At 40.9% G+C, this 27,509-nt stretch overlaps 1 protein-coding gene across 2 annotated transcripts in view; it reads right to left on the minus strand.

Moving 5' to 3' along the window:
- GABRB3 (gamma-aminobutyric acid type A receptor subunit beta3) overlaps nucleotides 1–27,509 on the minus strand; it is a 288,530-nt gene that overhangs the window by 43,095 nt on the left and 217,926 nt on the right. For both annotated transcript variants that reach the window (XM_042235017.2, XM_027956995.3), the window contains exons 5-6: nucleotides 5,533–5,615; nucleotides 2,943–3,080 (exon numbers count right to left, since the gene is read on the minus strand). In XM_042235017.2, coding sequence (XP_042090951.1) covers nucleotides 2,943–3,080; nucleotides 5,533–5,615 — 221 coding nt within the window. The remainder of the gene's footprint in view (nucleotides 1–2,942; nucleotides 3,081–5,532; nucleotides 5,616–27,509) is intronic.

The following is a 27,509-nucleotide window of genomic DNA, read 5'->3' on the forward strand; positions in this document are numbered from 1 at the left end:
ACACTATTCTAGGCTTTTTATTTATACGAACTCATGTAATTCTCTACAATTCTACCAAATATATATCATCGATATCTCTTCATTTTTTCTTCAGAGATCACCTGCTGCAGGTTACCTTGCTAGAAAGTTCCAGAGTCTGTACTTAAGCTCTGGCAATTCTGGCTCCAGGGTCTGAGTTTTTAAACCTTTTACATACTGTCTCTTGAACAGGAGCTCTCTTACTGTGGCTTAATTCCCACTAAATGCCCCTCTACGTAAGAGGCTACCTGATGTCATCCAGGGCACACTGCTAAATGCTTGCTGGCTGTGAGCAGTCCCACTGGACCAGTCATGCCCTGTTCCCTCTCTGACCCAGGGTTCAGCCCCATGCTTTGTTTATGCCAGTTGTTGAGTGACTATTCATGACTCTCTGCAGTGAATATTCATGTCTTTCCTGCCCTGCAGCCTGCAACCCATGTTACGCAGGAGATGGATTAGGACTGTACCCCTTGGGAAACCATGGCAAGGAGCTGTCTACAAGGTCCTGAAAGAGACAGGAGGAGGGAGAGGTGGGTGAGGTTTGGAATTTTGCCCTCAAGACCCTGAGAAGGGGCGTCTCTAGAAAACTCCAGGGCATTCAAAACTGTCTGTGACCCCATGGACTGTAGCCTGCCAGGCTCCTCTGTCCATGGGATTCTCCAGGAGTGGGTTGCCATTCCTTTTTCCAGAGGATCTTCCTGACCTGAGGATTAAACCTGAGTCTCCTGCAATGCAGGTGGACTCTCTACCATCTGAGCCACAAGGGAAGCCAGAGCATTGGGTCTTTCCTAACCCGTTTTCTGAGAATTCTCTTTCAGGCTTGAGAGTCCTTCAATCCAGTTGACTAATCGAAATCTCATTAATTCAGAAGACTTATGGAAAGGAAATAATTGGTGTAATATTTAATTTTGAATAGTTTTGTAACAATGTGGCCTATGATGTTTCTACATAAGTAAGCAAATTAGAATAGTTTTAAAATGCAGGCGTTTTGAAGAATGAGAGCACTGATACTGATAAACTGAAGGTGAGCCCCCGGCGACAGCCTGCGAATGCAGAAAGTCATCAAGAACAGAAAAGAGGACTAAACACCACGTTCTGAGGGCAGGCTCACTCTCAGCATCACGAGTTTAAGTGTGTGCCCCCATTTCTGCAGTGGGCATCATCTCCAGATATGTTTAGGATACCTTCCACCATATACCTACTTAAAAGAAAGACAGATTGCACCTAGAAAAATGTGTCCCCAAGTGCTTTCAAGCAAAAGGATTCAGGAAGGCCATTCTACATGGTTGCACTTCCACGTGGAAGCACCCACCCTCCACAGATGCCTCATCAGGCTTTTAAGGAGGTTGCATGGAAATGCAATAAAAGGGCCTCTTAGCAGTGCCTGAACAGCCCTATCTGCAATCTTCTGACAAAGGCAGGCACGGGCAGGACTCCTACACTGAGACAAGACTACCCCTGAGTTCTGAGCAGACTGCTGCTCACATCACTTGGAGCATGGAACAGTTTGAAACCCAGTTTTAAAAGCAATAAATCATTTTCTGCAACACATCATAGGGCAATTTTCTTGGTTGTGGAAACAAGTCAATGATAAGCCCAAGTGCCTTTTGGCCTTCCCACCCATCCAAGGTGAGGACCTCCATGTGTCTTCTCTAGAGACTGCAAGCATGTTTGCAGGACGCCTTGAGAAACAGGAGAAGGTAGCAGTGCATGAAGACAGATCTTAAACATTCAGGCATCTGTCTACTTGCACATTCCTTGGTCTGTGAGGCTAGGTAGAGAGGAGGGAAGCTGGCCCCGTGAGGACTGGCTGCATGTCCGTGGCATCCCATGAGGAGGGGGCAAGGAGCGCGGTCAGCTGTGCCCAGGCCAGGCCCCTCCTACAGGGTTAGCACAGCACTGCCAGGGTGTAGAGCCGTCACCTAAGCCTGCCTGGGAGGCAGTGTGTGGGCAGAGCAGAGGCCAAAGCCTTCACAGAGGGAGAGCATCTTGATTAAGCCGAAGAGTGAGTAGAAGGTGGCCAGGTTAAGGGAGACAGGCCGCTGTGAGTCCTGGGCATTCAGGCTAGAGGCCACAGGCAGAGTGCAGGCCATGGGCTACATGAATGCCAGTACAGGACCAGGGCTAACCACTTTCCACTTGGTGTGGTTTAAGCTGCATGGTCAGGAAAAAGCTAAGATGGGAGGTCCCAGCTCTGCCCTCACTGAGAATCCTCCACCCAGAGTTTGTGGCCTTTAGTTTACAGAGTACTTCCATTTATCTTCTCAGCTACAACCCAGCCTTTACCAAGAACACTGAGAAAGCACCACCCACTATAAGATATGAATGGAAATTTAAAAAAAAACCTCAGCAAGCACAGACTTCTCAGTCTTCAGACAGCTGAAACAAAGATGACAATGAAACCCAGGGTGGGACGGCTTCCCAGATGATAGCAGGAGCGGATGATTGTGCCTCAAGAGGCACCACCAAAGGCAGCGGCTCATGTTCCTGGAAGCGGGGCTGACTGCCAGCCCGGAAGAGGGGAGAAGGTCTCTTACTTTGGCGAGCACAGCACTTGCCTCCTCAGGTCTTCCTCCCTCCCCTTACTTCCTGTCTCCAAGGCTATCAGTGGCCTCTTGTCTGCCCAGAGAGAAAGCTGCTTATGTTATCAAACAATGGTTGGCTAAATTCAACCTCAGCCTTTCACCTTCTCAACAAGCACAGAGAGCATCTCCTGGTCAGCTGCTCCTTCCTACCCATCAGAGCTTATCCATTCCCTCTACATACAGTGAAAGGGGTACAGAAGATGATGACATGTGACTGACGATGGTCCTTTTTTGGAGGACCAAGCACTGTGAATCAGCAGCAGAGTATTTCACAATGACAGCAATGTGGCCCAGGCAGCCGCTATCCCTCCAGCGAGCGCGAGGGGACACAAGACTCACCTGTGGCAAAGACGACATTCCTGGAGACCAGACGATGCTCCACAATGGAGAACTGTGGGAGCTCAATCCTCTCCACGCCGGTCACAGCCTTATCACCCCCGCGCCAGTAAAACTCGATGTCATCTGTGGTGTAGCCATCTGCCAGGAGACAGAAGCAGGGACAGAGCAGAAATGAAGCATCATCTTGTCTAAAGAAACTGTCACTAGTAAAACGGAAGTAACAGCCTGCCCATGTGTGAAGGAAATTTGTTGATGTGCTTGTCTATGCATTATCATTAGGAGAACTAACTTTTGGATATTCTTGTGTTACCTTTGCTGTCTGATTTAGACCAGGCTGGTGTTGAAAAGCAGAGAGACTGGAGAGGCTGAGCGCTCTGACCAAAGTTCTGCCTGGCAAGCCTAATTGTGGGGCTGACCTGGACTTTGCACAGAAATGTGAAGTAAAAACATATTCACAGTACTGAATAAGATGGTTGGAAGAAAAAGTAAAAACTCTAAAGAATTCTGGAAAGGCAGCTCTCTCAACAACTATGAAAAAGTTAGAACACTGAGGGTGAACTTGCCCAATCAGTGTTTCATAACTGCCGGGCAATTTTGGATGGTGTCGTGAGGTGTTCCTGGCCATGAGTTTGGCCAGCCTTAGAAATGCCTTTTGCGGAGACTCTCTTGGCCCTTAGAGATTTGAGCAGTGCTCTCAGAAGAAAGAGGAATGGTCATAAGCCAGATTATAGCTTCAAAACCAGCTCTTGGCAGGTCTCACGCTCACTCGGTAATCAATCAATGCTTCTTGAGAATGAATGAATAGGAAAACAGTGTCTGATGTTATTTGTAGCACTCAGGAGTCTTCTGAAGAATTGGGTCAACTTTAGTGGTAAAGTCAATTAAAAATCACACCTGTAGAAAAATAGCCTATGAATATAATAACTTTTTTATTTGAACATTTAATATGAGGCCAACTCTAAATATCTAACATTATACAAACAGACCAAAGCTGTGGGGATGACTGCTCCCACAGTCCCTGCCAGCTCCCTGGTCCATCTACTGTCTTCCCTCTAGGATTATGGGGGGCACATCTTCTGTCCCCACCCTCCTCTCCGACTGCATGGTACTCCATTCTCACCCAGTGGCCATGGCGATCACCAATAAAGCACAGATCTCACCAAGTCACTTTTCTGCTTAAAGCCCTCAAATGTTTCCCAATGCAATCAGCAAAACAAGTCCAAAGTCCTTACAAGGACCCCAAGAATCCACAAAGCTGAACCGCTGTGTCTTGTAAGCGCATGCCCCCTTCCCTGCACACACAGGCTGTGGTTCAGACCAGCATGCTGTGTGCAGAGCTTACACGCCCTCTGAGGGTACATCCAAATCTTCAAGTGGCCCACTCTTCCATATATTTGCATCTTGACTTTAATAACATATGTGTAGTAAGGTCACCAGAAAATTGGGAGAATCCCTCTTCTGTTCAATTGCTTTAAAAAGGACCTTCCTGCCCATCCTCCACTTCAATTAAAGATTGTCGTAACAGAATCTACAGTCTCCAAGGCCACTCATAATGGTTCTCAGTTGAAACAGGAGCTGCTCTCTCACTTACATCCAAATTTTCCTTCCTGAAACTTTCAACTCCTTGGAGTTGTGTCCTCTGACCACACAGAAGCTACTTAACTTCCTAAAGTGGCCCTTCAACTATCAGCCCTTCAACATCATCTTTCCCTGAAGTCTGCATGCTAAATATCCCATGCATCCATCCTTCACCTTCGAAAAGCACAGCTCTCAGAAATCATGGTCGTCATGTTGTATGGAAGCAAGGGGCTTACTGAGAGGTCTAAACACCAGCCTGCCAGCAGGGCAGCTCCCAGCACTTCTCACCATACATGCGATAAATACATGGCAAAGTTAGTCATTTGCCATCCCCCCAAACTCAATACAAACGCTGACAACCTAAATCCACCTGAGGCTGATAAACTGATCTAAAGTGGGCCAGGAGAAGACACAGTGGCAGCAGCCACATCTGGATATGCCAGGGATCAGGTCAGGGAGCAGGACACCTGCCTCTTAGACTATGTGGATGCAGCTCTTGCCCCTCACAAGAGAAGCGCTGCTCAACACTGAATTATCAAGAAGGCATCTGAATACTCTTCAAATGGAAGAAAATTGCCAAGATGTAGAAAGAGCTGGCTTGTAAAGCTGAGCTCCTAATGGGAAATGAGGTTTACTCCAACTGTAGAGGGTCCCAGGAGTACAGCAACTTGGGCAGGAGGAAGCACACTATGAGACACCGCCTCTCAGAGTTCATTTTCTTCTCACAGAAGAGACCGAGATGGAGAGCATTTGTCTTATTTTATTTCAGCACAGCAGACAGACTCCTGGTCAAATTAGAGTGGAGAACTCTTTATACTGAGCCTCTCTCTGTCTCTGTCTCTCTCTCTTGCCCTCTCTCTATCATGAAAGTAAAATTTGCAGAGTGAAGGATTAAACCTCTAATCTTTAAAACAGTTTAAAATTATGTCATAAAAAATTATATATGCCTTGCCAATTAAAGATAAGAAGGCCTAAAACACAAAGTGCATGAAAAAGCAATACAGATACACACAGCTTTCAATCTCCAGGGTGCAGTTCTGCTCATCCAAGGGGTATCTTCTCAGGTCCATCATGCATGCTGCGGTCGTCGTGATTCTGAAACACAGAGTAAGGACAGATGGGAAGAGAAATACAGCAGAAAACTGCTTCTAGATAAACACTGAGTAACCAGGAGGTAGGACCCCTTTCCTCAAAGCATACCTGATTAAACATATTTCATGATATACACTAAATGAGTAGCTTTTCATTATACTGCAGGCCAGCTTTATCCAAAAAAGCAACATATATGTAATTATAAAATTTTATCTTGTTAACTTTGGATGATCAGGGGCAGAGAAAGGGGCTTCTTAGGAAGCACTTACCTTGAATTTTTATTCTGTCTCCTTGTCTAGTGACACTCTCACTTTTATTGCACAGAGAAAATATACCTGGTGGTAACACCCTTGATTTAGATTAAAACTGAATTCTTTGGCTTTCAGTGTGAAATATTCATGTAGCTCCCAGTCCATAGGCTACACTTTGGAACTCTGAGCCAAACTACACGTCGGAACTCTGAGCCAAACTACTTGCTTCTATTTTATTACAGTTGTCTGTTGGGCTAATAATACTCCAGGCCTTTTTACCACAAGATCATCTATCTTTTCAAAGAGAATATTTGGCTTCCACATTATTGATTATGAATGAAAATTGAGTGGGTTAGTATCCCTTGAGGTCAGCTGCAACCATAGAAAGGATTTATATTGTGACCTAAGGTTAGTTAAGCTTCTACTGGGTAAAGGGTAAATCCACTGTACATGAAGATCAGAAACATTAAGTTCATTTCCTACTCTGCCAAAAGCCTCATTTTAGAGAAACCAACCTACTCAAAGCCTCTGTTGAAAATGCAATGATTAGGCTACCATGTTTTATTCTCTTTCTAGAATTCCCAGCCCTTCTGCACCACAGTCCCAGCTTATCATACTGGGCTGGGTCCCTGACTCAAGGACAGCCAGTAATGAGTTGACCAAGAGTCTAGGATGCAGCTTGGCAAAAGGCAAAACAGAGCTCAAGGAATTCCCTTTCATGGAGATGAATTAAAGATGAGAATAGAGCTGAATTTACAGGTTCATGAATTAGAGGTTCGTGATGCCGTTTTTGAACTGGAGAGTCAGGCATAGAAAGCATAAGAGAGGTGGAGACAGTGCAGAGAGTCAATGATAAGCAGACAGCAGCACTGAGGCTGGGCCACAGCACATAGCGTTGCGGGACATGCACAACACATCTCAGGGAACAGTAGCTCAGAGCTGATAGGGAAGCTGTGTAAATGGAAGCCTGGGCTGTGCTCATTCAGTGGTGAATCTTGAGCAGGAAGAAGTGAGAAAGTCTTCTCCTGAGATCCCTAGAGTTACACTGAACTTCCAGACATTTTAAGGTGCACCTTTCTCAAAGCCTAGTATTGAGCTTTCTCTGGACAGACTTCCATGTGAACATCATTCACAATAAACCTTCTACCACTTAGGCAACATGAGCAAGTTCTGTTGCAAAACACCTGTCAGACACCAGGCATGTGCCAATTATATTAGGGTTGTCTCACTGAACCTAAATGCAGGTGCTAAAGGAACAGAGTAAAGCATGTCCTTCTATTAGCACTGGGTTAAGCAGCAGGTTGAGGAAAATTCTAATTTCCAACGGCTGAGCAGTACAGTGAGGGAAAATACCAATCTATTTGGCAATGATGGGTCAATGCTATTTTTTGCTCTACAAATAGCATGCAAGTGCCGTGCAGACATATGCTGTAAGATCCACACCGATGGTGAAAGCATGTCCTTTCCAAATGTCATAACACTTCCAATCATCATTCCAAAGAGTGGATTACATTCTATCCAAAGTCAACAAATAGCTCTTTGGTATATTTTTCTACAGCATCTGACTTCCTAGCCAACTGAAGAACAAGCCTCACACTTTGAAATTCTGACATGTTTCATGGCAGGCTGTCAACCCGACATCCATGCAAGACGCCTATAAGGCAAAATAAGAATAGAGTTCTGTTAAAATTACAAATTTTTATGAAGAGGAGAAAAAGATCTCTATTAGAAATGCTCAAATTTTAAAACTTTCTTACATGTTTTAGTACCTATTCACTTCATGAGTCAATAACCGAGATTACCATTTTTGTTTCTTTTCCTTTTTTGTTCCCAATTATCATCATTAAAACACATGCACACACACAAGCACACACACACATCCAAATTGTGTAGGGCCTCACATGCATTGTGACTTACGTAGAGTATTTCACAGGAATCACTGGAAATGGGAATCATGAAGCTAGTAGAATTGGTGAGTATCCTCAGCACAGCTGCTGTCCTGTCTTCCTCTGGTGTCATACTGACTATCATATGGAGTCCTGTTCCTACAGACTTGGGGAATAAGGTATAAACATCTATGTGCTACTCTTCTTCCTCTGGAAGAAATACACACAGAAAACCCTCTTGTGGTGGAAAGTTAAGTCATGAGAGCCTATTCACGACACAGTGGAAGAAAGAGGTCTTTACTCCATTGAGACAGAAAGGCAAGAAAAAAAGAAAGAGGGGAGAAGAGGGATCAAGAAGGGCAGAGCAGGCCAGAGCCTCCGCACCATCAACCACATTGACTAAACTCAGAACAGGTTTGGAGATTGGACTTTTGGAGTGAAATGACCAAATTTTGTACCCCAGGGACTTTGCCGAAGCCATAGGAGGGGATTTCATAGTCTACAGAACTGAGAACTCAAGTCTAGTTAATGAAGGTGGACCAAAGGCAGGGAAGCCCCCGTAGCATTCAAGTTCTAGTTGCATAATCCCTGACACGCAAGCTTGTGTGCACGTGCACACAGGCATGGACATTTCATATTTTTTCTTATCACTTTTATTTGTCCTGAAAAGTGACTTTAACCAACAACCAGTTCCACTTCCATCTGAAAGCTGAGAATTCCACTCCTCTTTCTAAGAAACAGTGGTGAAGTCAATAAGAAATATTGGGTGAAGATTTCTCTCCAGTAGATCCTTTTTTTTTTTTTTTCCAGTCATAGCATGTGCACTTTACATATGGTTGGCTGAGAGTTTGCTTTGTGCCCACGTCCGGACTCAGCACTTGAGTACTCATGCATTCCATCTCACAATGACCACGTTGTAGAGGTATTCTTCTTCTTCCCATTTTGAAGATGAGCAAACCAAGGCTTGGAAGAGTAAGGATGCTGGTCACGTACAATGCTCCTGAAGCCATGTGTGGCACTGAGATCCAGCCAGCCTGAAACCTGCATTCACTCGTCTATTTTCTTGATACCTCACCTGCTTTAAATTACAAAATATATTCAACTTTTAAAAGCCTACTTCTTTTTTTCAAAGAAGGGCAAGTATGGTATAGAAATATGTCATATGTACATATTTATGATATATATGATCACCGAAATATACACACACAGAAATTGTATCCATGTATATATATCATATATGTGACAAGTTGGAAATATAATATGTAAAGGGAGAAAATAAATCTTTTAATGCTACACCTGCAGTAACAGCAGTGGTATTTTGCCCATTGTGGAATATGGTACAGTTTAGTAGGTACTCCTGTGTAACTGATATATCCCTAAAGATATGTTTAGCAGTCAAATGTATGAAAAATCAAGGAATAATTGTGTACTTTGTAAGGGAAGCATCATCTCAGCAAGTTTAAAATCTATAATGGAACACCTGCCATCTTTGGACACTGTCTAGAAACTACTTCTGGGAAGAACGGCTTTTAGCCGGTCAAAATGTTCTTACTTTATCAATTATATCAAGCCTATGAGATGTACTTTGGTGTCAGCACTTCAATTGTTAAAATCCCAACAATTAAAAAGTATAAGGGCAGATGCAAACTCTTCATGTCATGAAGAGTTTGTCAACCTGCACAAACACAGATTTCTCCACAGACCACTGGAGAGGCTGTGGTGTAAACACTGCTCTTGGCTGGTCAAGTAGACATCTCCTATTGCCACCAACACTTAACTGAAATGCCAGCTCTTTGGCCAAAGTACAACAGTGCTCCCTGTCCTTGCTGGGAAAGGGGGACTCTGGGACCCACATCTACAGTGAATCACAAGCCAATATACACACTCTCCTCCCCACTTGCACAGATATTTTACATTCATGGTTAACACCGATAGAACAGAGGTTAAATGTCCTTGACAAGCTTTCTCAGAGGACTTGCAGAACCAAAGGATTTCAGTTCTGCTGTCTCTCCTCTCACCACCCATTTTAGTGTTGTCATTACACTCGGGACTGTTTATACTTAGAGTGTCCTTCCATTTGTTGACTTGCAGGTCCCTTGCTCATCCTTAGAGGGACCTGGAGAAGAGCTTCATCCCCTGGAGCCATCAGTATTTAGAACATCAGCCACAGGCAAACAGCAGGTGTCCTGTAGATGTTCACTGAGCAAAAATGACTTTGAAAATATGGGAACCAGGAATAACAGGCAGAGCAGAACTCAAGGAAAATATGAAAAGAAAAAGAGGTGGCTTCGCCCTTCCTGGTTTCAATCCCCTAAATCTCAGAGCCAGAGGGGACGCTCACCCTCTTGCAAGCACTCCCAGTAGGAGCTCCGGCCTTACACTTTTACTGATACTCTGAGAGGCTCCCTGGGCTCACTGGTCAAGATCGTTGGGTGATACTCCATGTGCTGATAGCCTGGTGGTGTCTGTGAATCCTTTGATTACAGAAGAAATCCTCAGCAGGCTGATTTTCATGCTTGTGAGTTTTTCAGCTTCCATGCTCATGAGGATCACAGCAAAATGCTGCCATTGTTGAGGTCATGGCCTTTGAATTAAAATCTTGTTAAACAGGACCAGGAGCAAGTTAGCAGTGCCTCCTGTGTGACTTCTGGCTTGCACTGCTGCTGCTGCTAAGTCACTTCAGTCGTGTCCGACTCTGTGATGGCAGCCCATAGATGGCAGCCCACCAGGCTCCGCCATCCCTGGGATTCTCATTCTCCAGGCAAGAACACTTGCACTGGGGATGCTCAAATCTCTGAGAAGTTTGGCAATGGTTGCTATGATTTTCAAACAATATGGGCCAATTTTGTGCCCTGCTCTGTCTGACAGAATGTGTGGACTGACAGTCCCAAGCTGAGCCTCCAAGAGACATTTGAGCGTCTGCCTCTGCTGTGAAAAAGCCACGCTCAAACCAGTCGGCTGGTTCTAGGAGAGCTATTGACATAGGGAGCAGAGAACATCCATCCCTGGGTCTGTGGGGAAACCAGCCAGAATCCACAGAGAAGCTGGTTAATCACTCAGACACACAAGCAATGTGCACTTATTATCATGATAAAATAGGCTTTCTAGCTGTTTGTTATGCAGCAACACTGTGGCCATCATAGATAACAGATACAACACAAGTAGCTACACAATTGGCAAAGCATAAATTATCTTATAAAGAAATAGGCCTCATAACCTGATATTTCTCAGGGGTGCCATAAAACTATAAAGCCCTTAGTAGATAGCATTTTCCTATAACAAGACCATTTACTTCTGGATTTCAGCATAAATCCACTATTGTTGTATGAACATCAATTCTGGTAAAGTGAGTCGTTGTTATCAGGCAAATGGCATGGACAGTCTTCTGATTTTCAAACAATATGGTGATAAAGCAACTCAAAGGCCAAAACTGGCAATAATGCTATAAGTCAGAACCAAAAGAAAAGTGTGTGTCAGAGCCTCAAGCACCTGCCAGGAATGGAAATGTCAGGGTAGATGACTGAGGTAGTCTCAAGGAAAACACTGAAGGTTCAACTCTCCAACAGGAAGGGAGAAACTATTTTGAGAGAATCAAAAAAGCACTTTGAGACTTTTGAGTCTCCAAAACCATCTTGAGGAAAGTGAAAGAGGAGAGCGAAAAAGTTGGCTTAAAGCTCAACATTCAGAAAACGAAGATCATTTTTGGCATCCAGTCCCATCACTTCATGGCAAATAGATGGGGAAACAGTGGAAACAGTGTCAGACTTTATTTTTTTTGGGCTCCAAAATCACTGCAGATGGTGATTGCAGCCGTGAAATTAAAAGACACTTACTCCTTGGAAGGAAAGTTATGACCAACCTAGACAGCATATTAAAAAGCAGAGACATTACTTTGCCAACAAAGGTCCATCTAGTCAATGCTATGGTTTTCCCAGTGGTCATGTGAGAGTTGAACTATAAAGAAAGCTGAGCACCAAAGAATTGATGCTTTTAACTGTGGTGTTGGAGAAGACTCTTGAGAGTCCCTTGGACTGTAAGGAGATCCAACCAGTCCATCCTAAAGGAGATCAGTCCTGGGTGCTCATCGGAAGGACTGATGTTGAAGCTGAAACTCCAATACTTTGGCCACCTGATGCAAAGAACTGACTCATCTGAAAAGACCCTGATGCTGGGAAAGACTGAAGACAGGAGAAGAAGGGGATGACAGAGGATGAGATGGTTGGATGACATCACTGACTCAATGGACATGAGTTTGGGTAGGCTCCAGGAGTTGGTGATGGGCAAGGAGGCCTGGCGTGCTGGAGTCCATGGGGTCGCAAAGAGTCGGACATGACTGAGTGACTGAACTGAACTGAACCATCTGGATCTAATGATTGCGCCTGGGTGGTGTAGGTGGTGTTTATATCTAGAAAGATAGCCACTAGCCACATACATGTGTGTGCACGCTCAGACATGTCTGACTTTTTGTGATCCATTGGACTGTATGTAGCCTGCAAGGCTCCTCTGTCCATAGAATTTCCCAGGCAAAAATACTGGAGTGGGTTGCCATTTCCCTATCGAGGGTATCTTCCTGACCCAGCGATCAAACCCGCATCTCTTGCCTCTCCTGCATTGGCAGGCAGATTCTTTACCACTTTGCCACTGGGGAAGCCCCTTTGCCTATTTATAATTAAATTTTAAATTAAGTAAAATGAAATCAAATTAAAAATTCAGTTCTTCTGAAGCACTGGCAAGCTTCCAAGTGTTCAGTGGTCACCTATGTGTTTATGCTAAGTTGCTTTGGTTCTGTCTGACTCTTTGCGACCCTATGGGCTGAAGCCTGCCAAGCTCCTCTGCCCATGGGGTTCTCCAAGCAAGAATACTGGAGTAGGTTGCCATTTCCTTCTCCAGTGGATCTTCCCAACCCAGGATCAAACCCGTATCCCTTGAGTCTCCTGCATTGCCCAGCAGGTTCTTTACCACTAGTGCCACCTGGGAAGCCCTCGTCACATATGGCTGGTGACTACTGTATGGGATGGTACAGATTCTAGAACATCTTCATCACCACGGTAAGTTCCACTAGAAAGGGTAAGAAACATGAGTCAGATAGGATGACAGACTGGCCCTGCCTGCTAAGGCAGCCTCCCAGCTCCTCTCCCCTCTTCCCTCTCCTTCTGCTTCTCTTCTCTCCCTCCCCTCCCTCTCCACCCCCAACCCAGCTTCCTCCCTTCTCCCCTCACCACCACAGCTTTAAAGGGCACACTCTAGTTGAAAGTGGTTGAGGGACACAGTCAAATGCACACAACCCATCACCTCCAAGAAAAGCCATTGCTGCTAGAGGCAGATATCCACAGGGCAGGAAAACAAGCATGCCAGAGCAGGAAGTGTCATTCAAGACTATTTAAAGTACCATACCTTGCATAAGACTTCATGGAAGATTGGGTTAACCAGCATTTCTAGGGGAGGACTTACTCAAAAAGAATGGTGACTAGACATAACAAAGGGAGTGCATTAACCTGACCTTCACACTTATATCCTAGGGACTAAAGCTCCCAACGTGAGCCTGAGACTGAAGGGGGCCAAGGTCACCATATTTAAAGTCTCACTAGAAAAATCACTTTGTCTCCATGGACTGGCCCATCTAAGGACTAACATGAATAAAACAAAGAGATATTCTACGAAGAGTATGTAAGCATCCAAAATGAAAGTTTAAAACTTGGGAAAATGTATGTCTGATTGTCAAAAAGAATGAATTCTCTTTAAAACAAAGACAGGAAGACGAAAGGAAAGAACATCCTAAGATGAAGACAAAGATAGATAGACAGTGTAAAACTGAGAAAAGAATGCAAGGAATCTCCGGGCAAGTGCTGAAGTGAAATCTATACTGAACACAGAGACAGCAGAACTGACACAGTTGCAAGTCATTTAATGACACAAATCACTGAGGGATCTTGTTAAAATGCAGATTTTGAGCAAGAGATCTGGGTAGGTCTGTAGTTCTGAATCTACCAGATGATGCTACTGTTGCTGGTCTGAGGACCACAGTCAGAGTGGGAAGGAGAGAATCAATTGTAAAACCTTCCTAAGAGCAGAGGAAGAAGACAAACCTTTGAAAACAGAGAGACACAAGACAGAAAATCGGTATGCAACTGAGTTTTATTCAACAAACCAAAACCAAACAGCATTCAAATAAGCGAGACAGAATTAAACATGAAACATACTTTTTTAGTTAGAGTAAAATATGCCTAACATACGATCTACCTTTTCTCACTTTGTAAGTGTACAGATCAGTGGCATTAACTATATTCATATCACCGTGCAACCATCAGCACTATCCATATTCAGAACTTCTTCATCTAAGAAAAAACCCGCTATACCCACTAAACAATAACTCCTGATTAACTCCCCAGTAATAACTCCCAGTAACTCCCCAATAATCTCCCTTGGGGACCTGGTCACCTGGTGACTTCATTCTTACTTAGTTCACTTACCATAATGTTTTCACGGTATAGCATGCATCAGATTTCCAAACCTCTTTAAAGGTTGAAAATATTCCACTGTATGTATAAAACACATTCATTTTTCAGTGTACATTTGAGTTATTTCTCACATTTCAGTTGTTTCTCTCTTTTTGCCATTGTGAAAAATGCTGTGCTTAACATTAGAGTACAAGTACTTGTTGGAGTCTCTGCTTCTGCTTCTTTTGATAAATACCTAGAAATGGAATCGCTAGATTGTATGATAATTCTGTGTTCAGGTTTTTGAGAAGCAGTCATACTGATTTCCACAGTGGTTGAACTATTTTACATTTCAACAGCAGCACACAATGTTCCAATCACTCCATAACTGTCAACACTACATTTTCCCCCACTTTTTGATTATAGCTATCCTAATATATGTGGTATCACACCATGGTTTTGATTTTCAGTACTTTAGTGGCTAATAATACTAAGCATCTTTAGTGGCTAATAATAATAGGCCATTTGTATATCTTCTTTGGAGAAATAGTCTATTCAAGTCTTCTGCCGATTTTTGAACTGATCTCTTTTCTGTTGTTGACTTATAGCTCTCTATATATTCTTTTTTATACTAATTTATTTTTTATTGAAGGATAATTGCTTTATAGAATTTTGTTGTTTTCTGTCAAACCTCAACATGAATCAGCCATAGGTATACATATATCCCCTCCCTTGATATTAACTACCCTTCTCTATGATTTGCAAATACTTTATCTAAGTCTACAAGCTGTCTTTTCTCTGTCAGTTCTGCTCTTTGGTGCAGATATGTCTTTAATTTTGATGTAGTCCAGTTTATCTAATTTTTTTCTTCTCTTGCCTGTGCATTCATGTCATAACCAAGAAATTATTGCCAAATCCATGTCATGAAACTTTTCCTCTATCTATGTCTTCTAAGAATTTTATACTTTTAGCTCTCACATTTACATCTTTGATCCATTTCAAGTTTATTTCCATATATGATATAAAGTATAAGGTAGGCATTCAACTTTACTCTTTTACATATGAATACCAAGTTCCCCAGCAATATTTGTCGAACCACACTCCTTTATTCATTGAATAGTCTTCCACCCCTGATGCAAGACTATTTCATTTCAATATATACACAGGAGTATACTTCTGGGCTCTCTACTTTATTTCATTGGCTGATGTCTGTTCTTATGCAAATGCAATGCTATTTTGTTATCATCAGTCAGTTCAGTCGCTCAGTCCTATCTGACTCTTGCAGCCCCATGGACTGCAGCACACGAGGCCTCCCTGCCCATCACCAACTCCCGGAGCTTGCTTGACTTCATGTCCATAGAGTGCCATCCAACCATCTCATCCTCTGTCGTCCCCTTCTCCTCCCGCCTTCAATCTTTCCCAGCATCAGGGTCTTTTCCAATGAGTTAGCTCTTCGCATCAGGTAGCCAAAATATTGGAGCTTCAGCTTCAGCATCAGTCCTTCCAATGAATATTCAGGACTGATTTCCTTTAGGATTGACTGGTTTGATCTCCTCATAGTCCAAGGGACTCTCAAGAGTCTTCTCCAACACCACAGTTCAAAAGCATCAATTCTTTGGCACTCAGCCTTCTTCTTCACGGTCCAACTCTCACATCCATGCATGACTACTGGAAAAACCAAAGCTTTGACTATATGGACATCATAGCTCTGACTATGAGAACTCATTGCTCTGACTATGAGAACCCCATGAAGAGTATGAGAAGGACAGGTATTAGTTCTTTATCTGTTTGGTAGAATTCCCCTGTAATGCTGTCCAGTCTTGGACTTTTGTTTACTAGCTTTTAAAAAGTATTACCATAATTCTATTTCACTTCAAGTGATCAGTCTGCTCAAGTTATCTGTTTCTTCCTGATTCAGTCTTGGCAGGTTATATGTTCTAGACATTTGTCTATTTCTTCTAGGTTATCCAATTTGTTGGCATAAAATTTTCTTTAATATATTCTTACAATTTTTTATCTCCATGGTATTGGTTGTTATTAATATTTCTCATCTTTCAATTATTTCTTTATTTCAGTTCTTTCTCTTTATTTCTAAAAAAGATAGTTTCAAACAGTTCTTGGTTTCACTGATATTTTCTATTTTTTTAATCACTAATTTATTCATTTTCTCTTTGATTGTTTTTATTTCTTTCCTTCCACTCAGTTTGAGCTTTGTTTGATCTTCTTTTACTAATTCCTAGAGGCAGTAGGGTAGTTTTTTAGAGATTTTTCTTGTGTTGCTATAAACTTTTCTGTTAAAACTGCTTTTGCTTCATCTGTAGATTTTGAAAAGTTATGTTTCCATCTGCATTAGTCTCAAAGTACTTTCTAATTTCCTCTCGGACTTGTTCGTGGATGCACTGGCTTTGTAGCAGCACATTTTTTTGTCTCCATATGTTTGTCATTTTCCCATTTTTCTTTCTAAAATTGATTTCTAGTTTCATAAGGCTATGGTTAGAAAATGTTTGCTATATTAATAATCTCTATCCTCTTAAATTTGTTTTGGAGACCTAGTATGTGATTTATCTTGGAGACATTTCCACATGTATTTGAAAAGAGTGTATATTTTGCTCTTTGGAATGTAACATCCTATAGATATTATTAAGTCCTACTAGTCTATAGTGTCATTTAAGATCCCTGTTGGCTTACGGATTTCTTTCTGAATGATCTGTCCATTGACATCAGCGGGGTGTTATTACTGTGTTTTGTCAACTTCTCTCTTTATGTCTATTAATATTTGCCTTATATATCTAGATGCTACTGAATTGCATCCATATATGTTAACAACTGTACAATAACAGTCTCTTCTTATATTTATCCCTTTATCATTATAAAATTTCCTACTTTTATCTTGTTTGATATGAGTATTGCTACCCCTACCTTCTTGGCCTTTGCATTCGAATGAAATTTCTTCTTTCATCCCCTCACCTTCCATCTGTGTGTCTTCAGCTCTGAAGGGAGTCTTTTATAGGCAGCATACAAAGGGACCTGTTTTAAAATCCAATAACGCACTCTGTGTCTTTTGATTGGAGCCTTTAGTCCACTGACATATAGAGTTGTTATGAAAAGGAATGCATTAATATAATATTTACTGCCATTTTATTGCTTGTTTTCTAGTTGTTTTTAGTTATTCTCTATTCATTTCTTCTTTTTATTTCCTTGTGGTTTAATCAGTTCCTTCAGTAGTTGTTTGGGTACCTTTCTGTTCGGTTTTTGTGTATCAACTGCAGGTTTTTGATTTGAAGTTACCAAGGGGTTCATATATGTTGACATAAAACTATACTTGTTTTAAACAGGTAGTCGCTTAAGTTAAAGCATATTCTGAAATATGTACATTTTTTCCTGTTCTCCCCCCATTTTGTGTTTTTGAGGCCATATTTTACATCTTCATGTCTACCCCTTAACTGTTTATTGTACTTACACAATTATACTTTTATAATTTTTCATCTTTTCATGTTTCTACTGTTTAAGTGGTGGATCCTCAGTTCTTACTGTACAATTGCCTTTCCTAATGTGAATTTACCTTTCCTATAGATTCTAACTTATTTTCAACTTAGAGAAGACCCTTCACGTTACTTTTACTGTAGGTTTAGTGTTGATAAACTCTTTTAGTTTCTGCCTGTCTGCTTGAGAAGTTATCTCTCTTTCTGTTCTAAATGATAATCTTGCTGGCTACAGTATCCCAAGTTGCAAGATTTCCTTTTTAGCATGAATATACCATGTCACTTCCTTCTGGCCTACAAAGTTTCTGAAGAGAAATTAGCAGACCGCTTTATGGGCATTCCCTTATAAGTGACTCTTTTTCTCCAGTTGCATTTAGAATTCTTGCTTTATGTTTAATTTTTGCCATTTTAAGTACTATATGCCTTTATGTTGGGTCTGTTTGGCTTCATCTTGTTTGAGATCCTCTGTGCTTCCTGTACCTGAATGTCTGTTTACTTCTTCACATTTGATCACTTTTAGTCATCATTTCTTCTAATATATTTTCAATCTCTTCTCTTTTTCTGCTCTTTCCAGGACTCCCATAATGTGAATGTTGGTATACTTCATATTACCTCAGAAATCTCTTAAATGCTTTCAGTTTTTAATGTGTTTCTTTTTCTAATCGGGTGATTTCCATTATTCTATTTTTCGGATCACTTATGCTTTTTCTGTGTCACTTAAAAGTTCGCTATTCATTCCTTTTTTTAAAATTTCAGCTGTTGAACTATTCATTTCTAATTGAGAGTAGTTTTCACTGTGTTTATCTCTTCTTTTCGCTAGATTACTTAGTCATCTTATTATCAAAGCTTTGAATTTTTATATGGTAAATTGTTCATTTCTGTTTCATTCTTTTTTCAGGGATTTTCTCTTGCTCTTTCAATTGAGAGTGATTATTTCCTATGCCTTTTCATTTTGCTTAGCTTTCTCTGCTTTTATGAATTTAGTTGAAACAGTTACCTATTGCAGTCCTAAAAGGGTGTTCTTATGTGAAACCATTCCTATAGAGAATGAGTATGTGAGATGCCTTCGATGGGAGAGCTGGATTTGAGCTGGGTGCAGAGCACGTTTTTCCTCGGGCTGTACTGGTAGCTATCACCTTGGTAGGTGACGGGGTCAGAGGTGCAGGGACTAGAGCTGACACTGGGTGTGTGGAGGAGATCCCCCTCTGTGCAACAGTCACCATCGCCCTATGAGAAGCCGGGTCAGATTCCAGGTCACTGTAGTGGAAGCCCCAAGAGTCACACCTGACCTGGGTCTTTTTATTTAGGAGTATGATTTTACCTCTTCCTTCACCAAGACCTTTGCCCCTGGGGGGCTCAGTGCTAAAGCAAGTAGGGCCCACACTGCATGTGCTCTACTCTGATGCAGCTTGTGTGCAAGCCCACTTTGTCCCTCAACATCAGTCACTGTACCTAGCCTCAGCCACCTCCATCCTTTTACAGAATAGCTCCACAGGGCTGGTAAGGTCCATGTGGACTCTTTACGTGTATGGGCTGGTGAGCTCTGGTAGTGTGGCCATCATCAGAGATCTGGGCTGCTTCTGATGCTTTTCCTGAGTAAGTGCCAACAATGTTGGCTGCTGCTTCACCCAGGCTCTGCCCTGGGACTATGTCATTTCTGCATCTGAGGGTTGAGTCTTTCCCTAGTCATGGCTGACCCAAATACAGTGCATGTTGCAATATGGAAAAAGTGGAGCAAGAAAGCTCACACTACTTGGGGCATGTGACATTGGTCATGGGAAACAAAGGAGCCAGTGAAGTTGACCTCTCTCTTCTGCCTCAGATGCAGGCCAGTGTATGAGCTCCTCACAGGTGAGATTTCGGCATCTGATCACCCTCCTGTTAGTCTCAGCAGTCCTCCAACCAGCCAAGGGGGCTTGTCTCCCTAGCACAGCGTCCCAAGACTGTGGTTTGCGCTGCTCACCCTCCAAGGTGGGTGTCTGACAATGTAATGCCCTTTTTCCTTTAAGTCCCCTCTCAGGGGCACAAATTCTGACCTGATTACTCTTCTTCCCTTCCTTGCTGATTATATGTGTATCTTTCTTATAGTCTTCTTCCAATCTCCAGCTGGTTTTGCATGATACTTGTTCCACATGTAGAGATATTTTTGATGTGTTCCTGGAAGGAGGTGAGCTCCATGTCCTCTCACTCTGACTTGTACTCTTAGATCCTTCCCTACTCCCCCATACTCTGCAACTGATTTTTCATATGTTGATTTGGAAAATTTCAGTTTTACTAAATTTGTTTTTTAGACGTAACAGTTCTTGGGGCAGGGGGTTGTTGCATGGAATCTCTAGGTTCTTTACAAAGACTATATCATTTGCACATAATTTTACTTCTTACTTTCCAGTAAGAAGAAATATGGAATAAGCAGGAATCCTTGACTTGTTATTCATCTTATGGGGAAACATTTTACATATTCACAAATGAATATGATATTGTAAGTTTTTCATAATAGGCATTATCATGAGGAAGTTTCCTTCTAGTTCTAGCTCTTCATGTATTTTTATCACAAAAAGGTAACAAATTATGTCAAGTGCTTTTTCTGCTTCAGTTGAAGATGACCATGTGTTTTCTAACTCATTTTGTTAATGCTCTCTTCCCATGTTGAACCATTCTTGCATCCCATGGTTAAAATCCACTTTGCTCATAGGATATGCTCATAGGATATGAATTTTCTAATGTTTTATTGAGGATTTAAATTAATATCTGTAGGAGATATTGGTTTGTGGTTTTCTTTTCATGTAAGACCTTTGGTTTTGGTATCAGGGTAATGTCAGCCTCACAGAATGTGTAAGGAAGCATTCTTTTCTCTCTAGTTTGGTGAAAGAGTTCAACTTTACCTTAACAGAGGTTAATCCTTCTTTACATGTTTGGTAGATTTGCACATATATGCACATATCATGTGAAATGCCGGGCTGGATGAAGCATAAGCTGGAATCAAGATTTCCAGGAGAAATATCAATAACCTCAGGTATGCAGATGACACCACCCTTATGGCAGAAAGTGAAGAGGAACTGAAGATCCTCTTGATGAAAGGGAAATAGGAGAGTGAAAAAGTTGGCTTAAAACTCAACATTCAGAAAACTAAGATCATGGCATCTGGTACATCACTTCATGGCAAATAGATGGGGAAACAATGGAAACAGTGAGAGACTTTATTTTCTTCAGCTCCAAAATCACTGCAGAAGGTGACAGCAGCCATAAAATTAAAAGATGCATGCTCCTTGGAAGAAAAGCTATGACAAACCTAGACAGCATATTAAAAAGCAAAGACATAACTTTGCCAACAAAGGTCCATCTAGTCAAAGCTATGGTTTTTCCAGTAGTCATGTATGGATGTGAGAGTTGGACCATAAAGAAAGCTGAGTGCTGAAAATTTGATGCTTTTGAACTATGGTGCTGGAGAAGACTCTTGAGAGTCTCTTGGACTGTAAGGAGATCAAACCAGTCAATATTAAAGGAAATCAACCCCGAATATTCATTGGAAGGACTGATGCTGAAGCTGAAGCTCCAACACTTCAGTCACCTGATATAAAGAACTGACTCATTTGAAAAGACCCTGATGCTGGGAAAGATTGAAGGCAGGAGGAGTAGTCGACGATAGAGGATGAGATGGTTGGATGGCATCACTGACTCGATGGACACGAGTTTGAGCGAGCTTGGGGAGTTGGTGATGGACAGGGAGGCCTGGTATGCTGCAGTCCACGGGATTGCAAACAGGACTGAGCTACTGAACTGAACTGAGAATTCATCAGTGAAGCCATTTGGTCCAGGGCTTATTTGTTAAGAGGTCTTTGATTACTGACTCAAATACTACATTATAGTTCTGCTCAGATGTTCTACTTCTTCATGATTTAGTTTTGGTAGGTTGTATATTTCTAAGAATTTGTCTTGTTTCATCTAGGTTATCTACTTTTTCGGCATGTAATTTTTCATAGTATCCTCTTATAAAGTTTTTTATTTCTATATAATTGGTAGAAATTGTCCACTTTCATTTCTGTTGTTAGCTATTTCAGTTTTCTTTTTCTTAGTCTATTTAACTAAAGGTTTCTCTATTTTGTTGATCTTTTCAATGGGTCAAATTTTGGTTTCTCTGACCTTTTTACATAGTTCTATTACTCTTTTATTTATTTTGTTCTACTCTTATTTTATTCTTCTTGCTAACTTTGGTTCTAATTGGCTCTTTTGTTTTTAGTTAGTAAAGGCAAAGTTGAATTCCTTTTATTGGATGTGTACCCAGGTATAAATTTCCTTCTTTGCACTGTTTCCCTGTGCAAAGTTTTAGTATCATAGTAGAACCGTCCATTTTTTCCTTTCAGTTCTGTGACAGTTTGTTTCATATCTTTTGGAGTTCTAATGTTTGGTGCACATAAGTTTATATGTGTCTTATTTTCTTAGAGAACTGACTCATCATTGTATGGTTTTCTTCTTTGTCTCTTATTCATCTTTGACTTAAAGCATACATGTTCCATAGTATATAGTCATTTCAGCTCTCTTTTGATTCCTATTTGTATGGAGTACATTTTTCACTCCTTCACTTTAAATTTGTTTAATCTTTAGAGTTTTAGATCTAAAGTGAGTCTCTTATAGATAGCAGAGAGATAGATCCTGTTTTATTTTTTATGCATTATGCCAGTCTCTAGTTCTTCTATGAGGAGTTTAATTTAATTGCATTTAAAGTCATTACTGATAAGCAAAGACTTAATTCTGCCTCTTTTGCTACTTGTTTTTTGTAGATCCTACAGTCTTTTATTCTTCCACCTTTTTTTTCTTTTCTGTTGAGTTGATTTTTTTTGTTTGTCTGTTTTGATTCCCTTCTCATTTTCTTTGTGTATATTTTAGTAATTTTCTTTATGGTTCTCATGGGGATTATATATAACAACTTAAAATGATAATAGTCTAATTTTAATTGGCATTAGATTTACTTTAACCACAAAGGTGCTTTGCACCCTTCATGCTATTAACATTATAAATTGCATCTTTTTACATTATGCACCTAATAACATAATTTATAATTATTTTTATGCTCATCTTTTAAATAATGTAGAAAACAAGGAGCAAAGTTACAAACAAGAGTTCAGCTCAGTCGCTCAGTCGTGTCCAACTCTTTGCGACCCCGTGAATCGCAGCATGCCAGGCCTCCCTGTCCATCACCAACTCCCGGAGTTCACTCAGACTCATGTCCATCGAGTCAGTGATGCCATCCAGCCATCTCATCCTCTGTCGTCCCCTTCTCCTCCTGTCCACAATCCCTTCCAGCATCAGAGTCTTTTCCAATGAGTCAACCCTTCTCATGAGGTGGCCAAAGTACTAAAGTTTCACCTTTAGCATCATTCCTTCCAAAGAAATCCCAGGGCTGATCTCCTTCAGAATGGACTGGTTGGATCTCCTTGCACTCTGAGGGACTCTCAAGAGTCTTCTCCAAAACCACAGTCCAAAAGCATTAATTCTTCGATACTCAGCTTTCTTTATAGTCCAACTCTCACATCCATACGTGACCACTGAAAAACCATAGCCTTGACTAGACGGACCTTTGTTGGCAAAGTAATGTCTCTGCTTTTGAATATGCTATCTAGGTTGGTCATAACTTTTCTTCCAAGGAGTAAGCGTCTTTTAATTTCATGGCTGTAATCACCATATGCAGTGATTTTGGAGCCCAAAACTATAAAATATGACACTGTTTCCACTGTTTCCCCATCTGTTTGCCATGAAGTGATGGGACAGGATGCCATGATCTTCGTTTTCTGAATGTTGAGCTTTAAGCCAGCTTTTCACTCTGCACTTTCACTTTCATCAAGAGGCTTTTTAGTTCCTCTTCACTTTTTGCCATAAGGGTGGTGTCATCTGCATATGAGGTGATTGGTATTTCTCCTGGCAATCTTGATTCCAGCTTTTGATTCTTCCAGCCCAGTGTTGCTCATTATGTACTCTGCATATAAGTTAAACAAGCAGGGTGACGATATACAGCCTTGACATACTCCTTTTCCTATTTGGAACCAGTCTGTTGTTCCATGTCCAGTTCTAACTGTTGCTTCCTGACCTGCATACAGATTTCTCAAGAGGCAGGTCAGGTGGTCCAGTATTCTCATCTCTTGAAGAATTTTCCACAGTTTATTGTGGTCCACACAGTCAAAGGCTTTGACATAGTCAATAAAGCAGAAATAGATGTTTTCTGGAACTCTCTTGCTATTGTGATGATCCAGCAGATGTTGGCAATTTGATCTCTGGTTCCTCTGCCTTTTCTAAAACCACCTTGAACATCTGGAAGTTCATGGTTCACGTATTGCTGAAGCCTGGCTTGGAGAATTTTGAGCATTACTTTACGAGCATGTGCTGCTGTTGCTGGTAAGTCACTCCAGTCATGTCCAACTCTGTGCAACCCCATAGACAGCAGCCCGCCAGGCTCCCCCATCCTTGGGATTCTCCAGGCAAGAATACTGGAGTGGGTTGCCATTTCCTCCTCCAATGCATGAAAGTGAAAAGTGAAAGTGAAGTCGCTCAGTCGTGTCTGACTCTTAGTGACCCCATGGTCTGCAGCCCACCAGGCTCCTCCATCCATGAGATTTTCCAGGCAAGAGTACTGGAGTGGGGTGCCATTGCCTTCTCCGACTAGCATGTGAGATGAGTGTAATCGTGAGGTAGTTTGAGCATGCTTTGGCATTGCCTTTCTTTGGGATTGGAATGAAAACTGATCTTTTTTGGTCCTGTGGCCACTGCCAAGTTTTCCAAACTTGCTGGCATATTGAGTGCAGCACTTTCACAGCATCATCTTTCAGGATTTGAAAGAGCTCAACTGGAATTCCATCACCTCCACTAGCTTTGTTTGTAGTGATGCTTTCTAAGGCCCACTTGACTTCGCATTCCAGGATGTCTGGCTCTAGGTGAGTGATCACACCATCATGATTGTCTTGGTCTTGAAGATCTTTTTTGTACAATTCTTCTGTGCATTCTTGCCACCTCTTCTTAATATCTTCTGCTTCTGTTACCTTTACTAGATATCTTTATATCTTCATACAACTTCAAGTTATTGTATAGTATTCCTTCATTTTAACCTGAAAGTCTCCCTCCAGGCTTGGGGCAGGTCTGGTGGTAATAAAGTCCCTCAGCTCTGGTGTTTGTTTTTAATTCCTTCCTTGATCCTTCTGTTTTTTCTCTTTTCTTTTTTATCAAAGTAAAGTTGATTTATAATGTTCTAGTAGTTTCAAGTACACCCTTAAGTTTTGTGTATCTGGAAATTTATGAATTAGTCCTATTTTTATAATTTAAGTATAGTTACCGTACAATAAGTTATAGGTGTACAATGTAGTAATTCACAATTTTTAAAGGTTATACTCAATTTATAACTATTAGAAGATATTGGTTATACCTCCCATGCTGTACAATACAGCCTTGTAGCTTACTTTATACCTAAGAGTGTGTGCCTCTTACGCCCCTACCCTGTATTGCCCATAACCCTTCCTTTTCCCTAGGGGTCACCACTAGTTTGTGCTCTGTATCTGCTCCTCATTTTTGAAGGACAGTTTTGCCAGACAACTCTGGCAAAATTCAGAAACACAGAATTCTCTTTTGAAAAGTTTTGTCTCTACGTATTAAATATTTAATCATGCCACTGCTGTCTGGCCTCCAAGGTTTCATATGAAGAACTGACTGATAATCTTCTCTGAGGCTCCCATATTTGGAACAAGCTATTTCACTCTTAACGGTTAAGATTCTGTTTGTGGTTGTTCACCGCTTTGATTATTTCTGACTTAGTGTGGTCCTCTAAGTTCATCCCACTTGGGGGTTCACTGAATTTCTTGGATTTGTAGGTTCATGTTTTTCATCAATTTTGGGAAGATTTGGCCAATATTTACCCAGTCTCTGCCTCTTTCTCACTCTCATCTCTTGAGACTCATAATACACATCCCAATGCCTTTGACAGTTTCTCACTTTCCTTAGTTTCTAGGAAACTAAGTTTCTATTCTTCTTTAGAATAGTTTCTATTCTATAGAAACTTAGTTTCTATTCTTCCTCAGCCTTTTTTTTTCCTTTTCTGTTAATCAGACGCAACAAATTTGCTGATTTTTATCTTTCAAATATCCTCAAATTTGCTGAATTTTCCTTCTGCCTGTTCATGTCTGCCAATACATACATCTAGAGAATGCTTCACTTCAAGTATTGTATTTTTCAGCTTTAATAATTTCTACCTTATTTTCTAACTTATTCATGTATCATTTTCCCAATTTCCTTAATTTTTGTGTTTTTCCTTAGCTTTTTTAAGCATAATTAAGTAGTGTCTGGATCTACTCAAGAATAATTGCTGTCAACTTATTTTGTTCCTTTTAATGGGTCTTGTTGTCCTATATATCTTGTGATTTTTTTCTTGAAAATTGGACATTATTATAATGTTTAAACCTGAAAATCAGATTTTCTCCTTCCCTAGGATTTGCTGTCTTTTCTTAAGACTTTAGTAGTCCATTTGCTTTGAGATACACCTAAACTTTTTTTAAAAATAGAATATTACTTGTCAAGTGTAATCAGAAAAGTCTCTGTTTTATTAGTTCATGTTCAGCTATTGTTTTAACAAAGACTTCTTTGAATGTTACAAACTAAAACAAAACAAAAACCCAACAACAACAACAAAAAAAAACCCCAAAACAAACAGAAATGAGACACAAGAGCTACCTCTCCCAGCCTTCCAGCGGCACATTACTTCACCACTCAGGTAGGATGGCTCTGAGCCTAGTGATCATTGAAGGCGAAAACCTAAGGTGTACTCAGGGTTTTCTAAGCATCTGTCTTGCCTGGGAATATGCATGGCTTTCTAAATTCTTCTGTATCTATGGCTGCTTTTTAAACATTTTCATTGGAATATAGTTGATTTACAATGCTGTGTTACTTTCAGGTGTACAGCAAAGTGATATTATCAGTTATACACATACATATATCCACTCTTTTTAAAAGATATTCTTCTCATACAGGCCATTAGAGCATTGAGCAGAATTTCTTGTGGTATACAGCAGGTTCTTATTATTTATCTATTTTATATATAGATATATATTGACATATATATATAAGTCAATCTCAGTTTCCCAATTTATTCCTCACTCCCTTATTCCCTGGTAACCGTAAGTTTGTTTTCTACATCTGTGACTCTACTTCTACTTTATAAATGAGTTGATTTGTACTTTTTTTTTTAGATTTCACATATAAGTGATATATATTTGTCTTTCTGTGTCTGACAGTATGACTGTCGGTATGACAATCTCTAGGTCCATCTAAGTTGCTGCAAATGGCATTACTTTGTTCTTTTTTTTTTAATAGCTAATATTCTATTGTGTATATGTACCATATTGCCTTTATCCATTTCTCTGTTGATGAATATTCAGGTTGCTTCCATGTTCTGACTATCATACATAGTGTTACAATGAACACTGGGATGCATGTATCTTGTTGAATTATGGTTTTCTCCAGGTATGTGCCCAGGAGTGGAATTGCTGGATCATTTGGTAGTTCAATTTTTAATTTTTTAAGGAACCTCCATACTGTCTGCCATAGTGGGTCTACCAATTTCATTCCCACCAAGAGTGGAAGAAGGTACCCTTTTCTCCACACCCACCGCAGCATTTATTATTTGCAATTTTGACAATGGTCATTCTGTTTGATGTGGTGATACCTCACTGCAGTTTTGATTTGAATTTCTCAGATAGTGATACTGAGACTCTTTTCATGTGCTTTTTGGCCATTTGTATGTCTTCTTTGGAGAAATGTCTATTTACATCTTTTGTCCACTTTTCAATAGGTGTTTTTTTGGTGTTTT

This window comes from Ovis aries, chromosome 18 (genome assembly GCF_016772045.2).
Source record: "Ovis aries strain OAR_USU_Benz2616 breed Rambouillet chromosome 18, ARS-UI_Ramb_v3.0, whole genome shotgun sequence".
NCBI classification, from domain to species: Eukaryota; Metazoa; Chordata; class Mammalia; order Artiodactyla; family Bovidae; genus Ovis; species Ovis aries.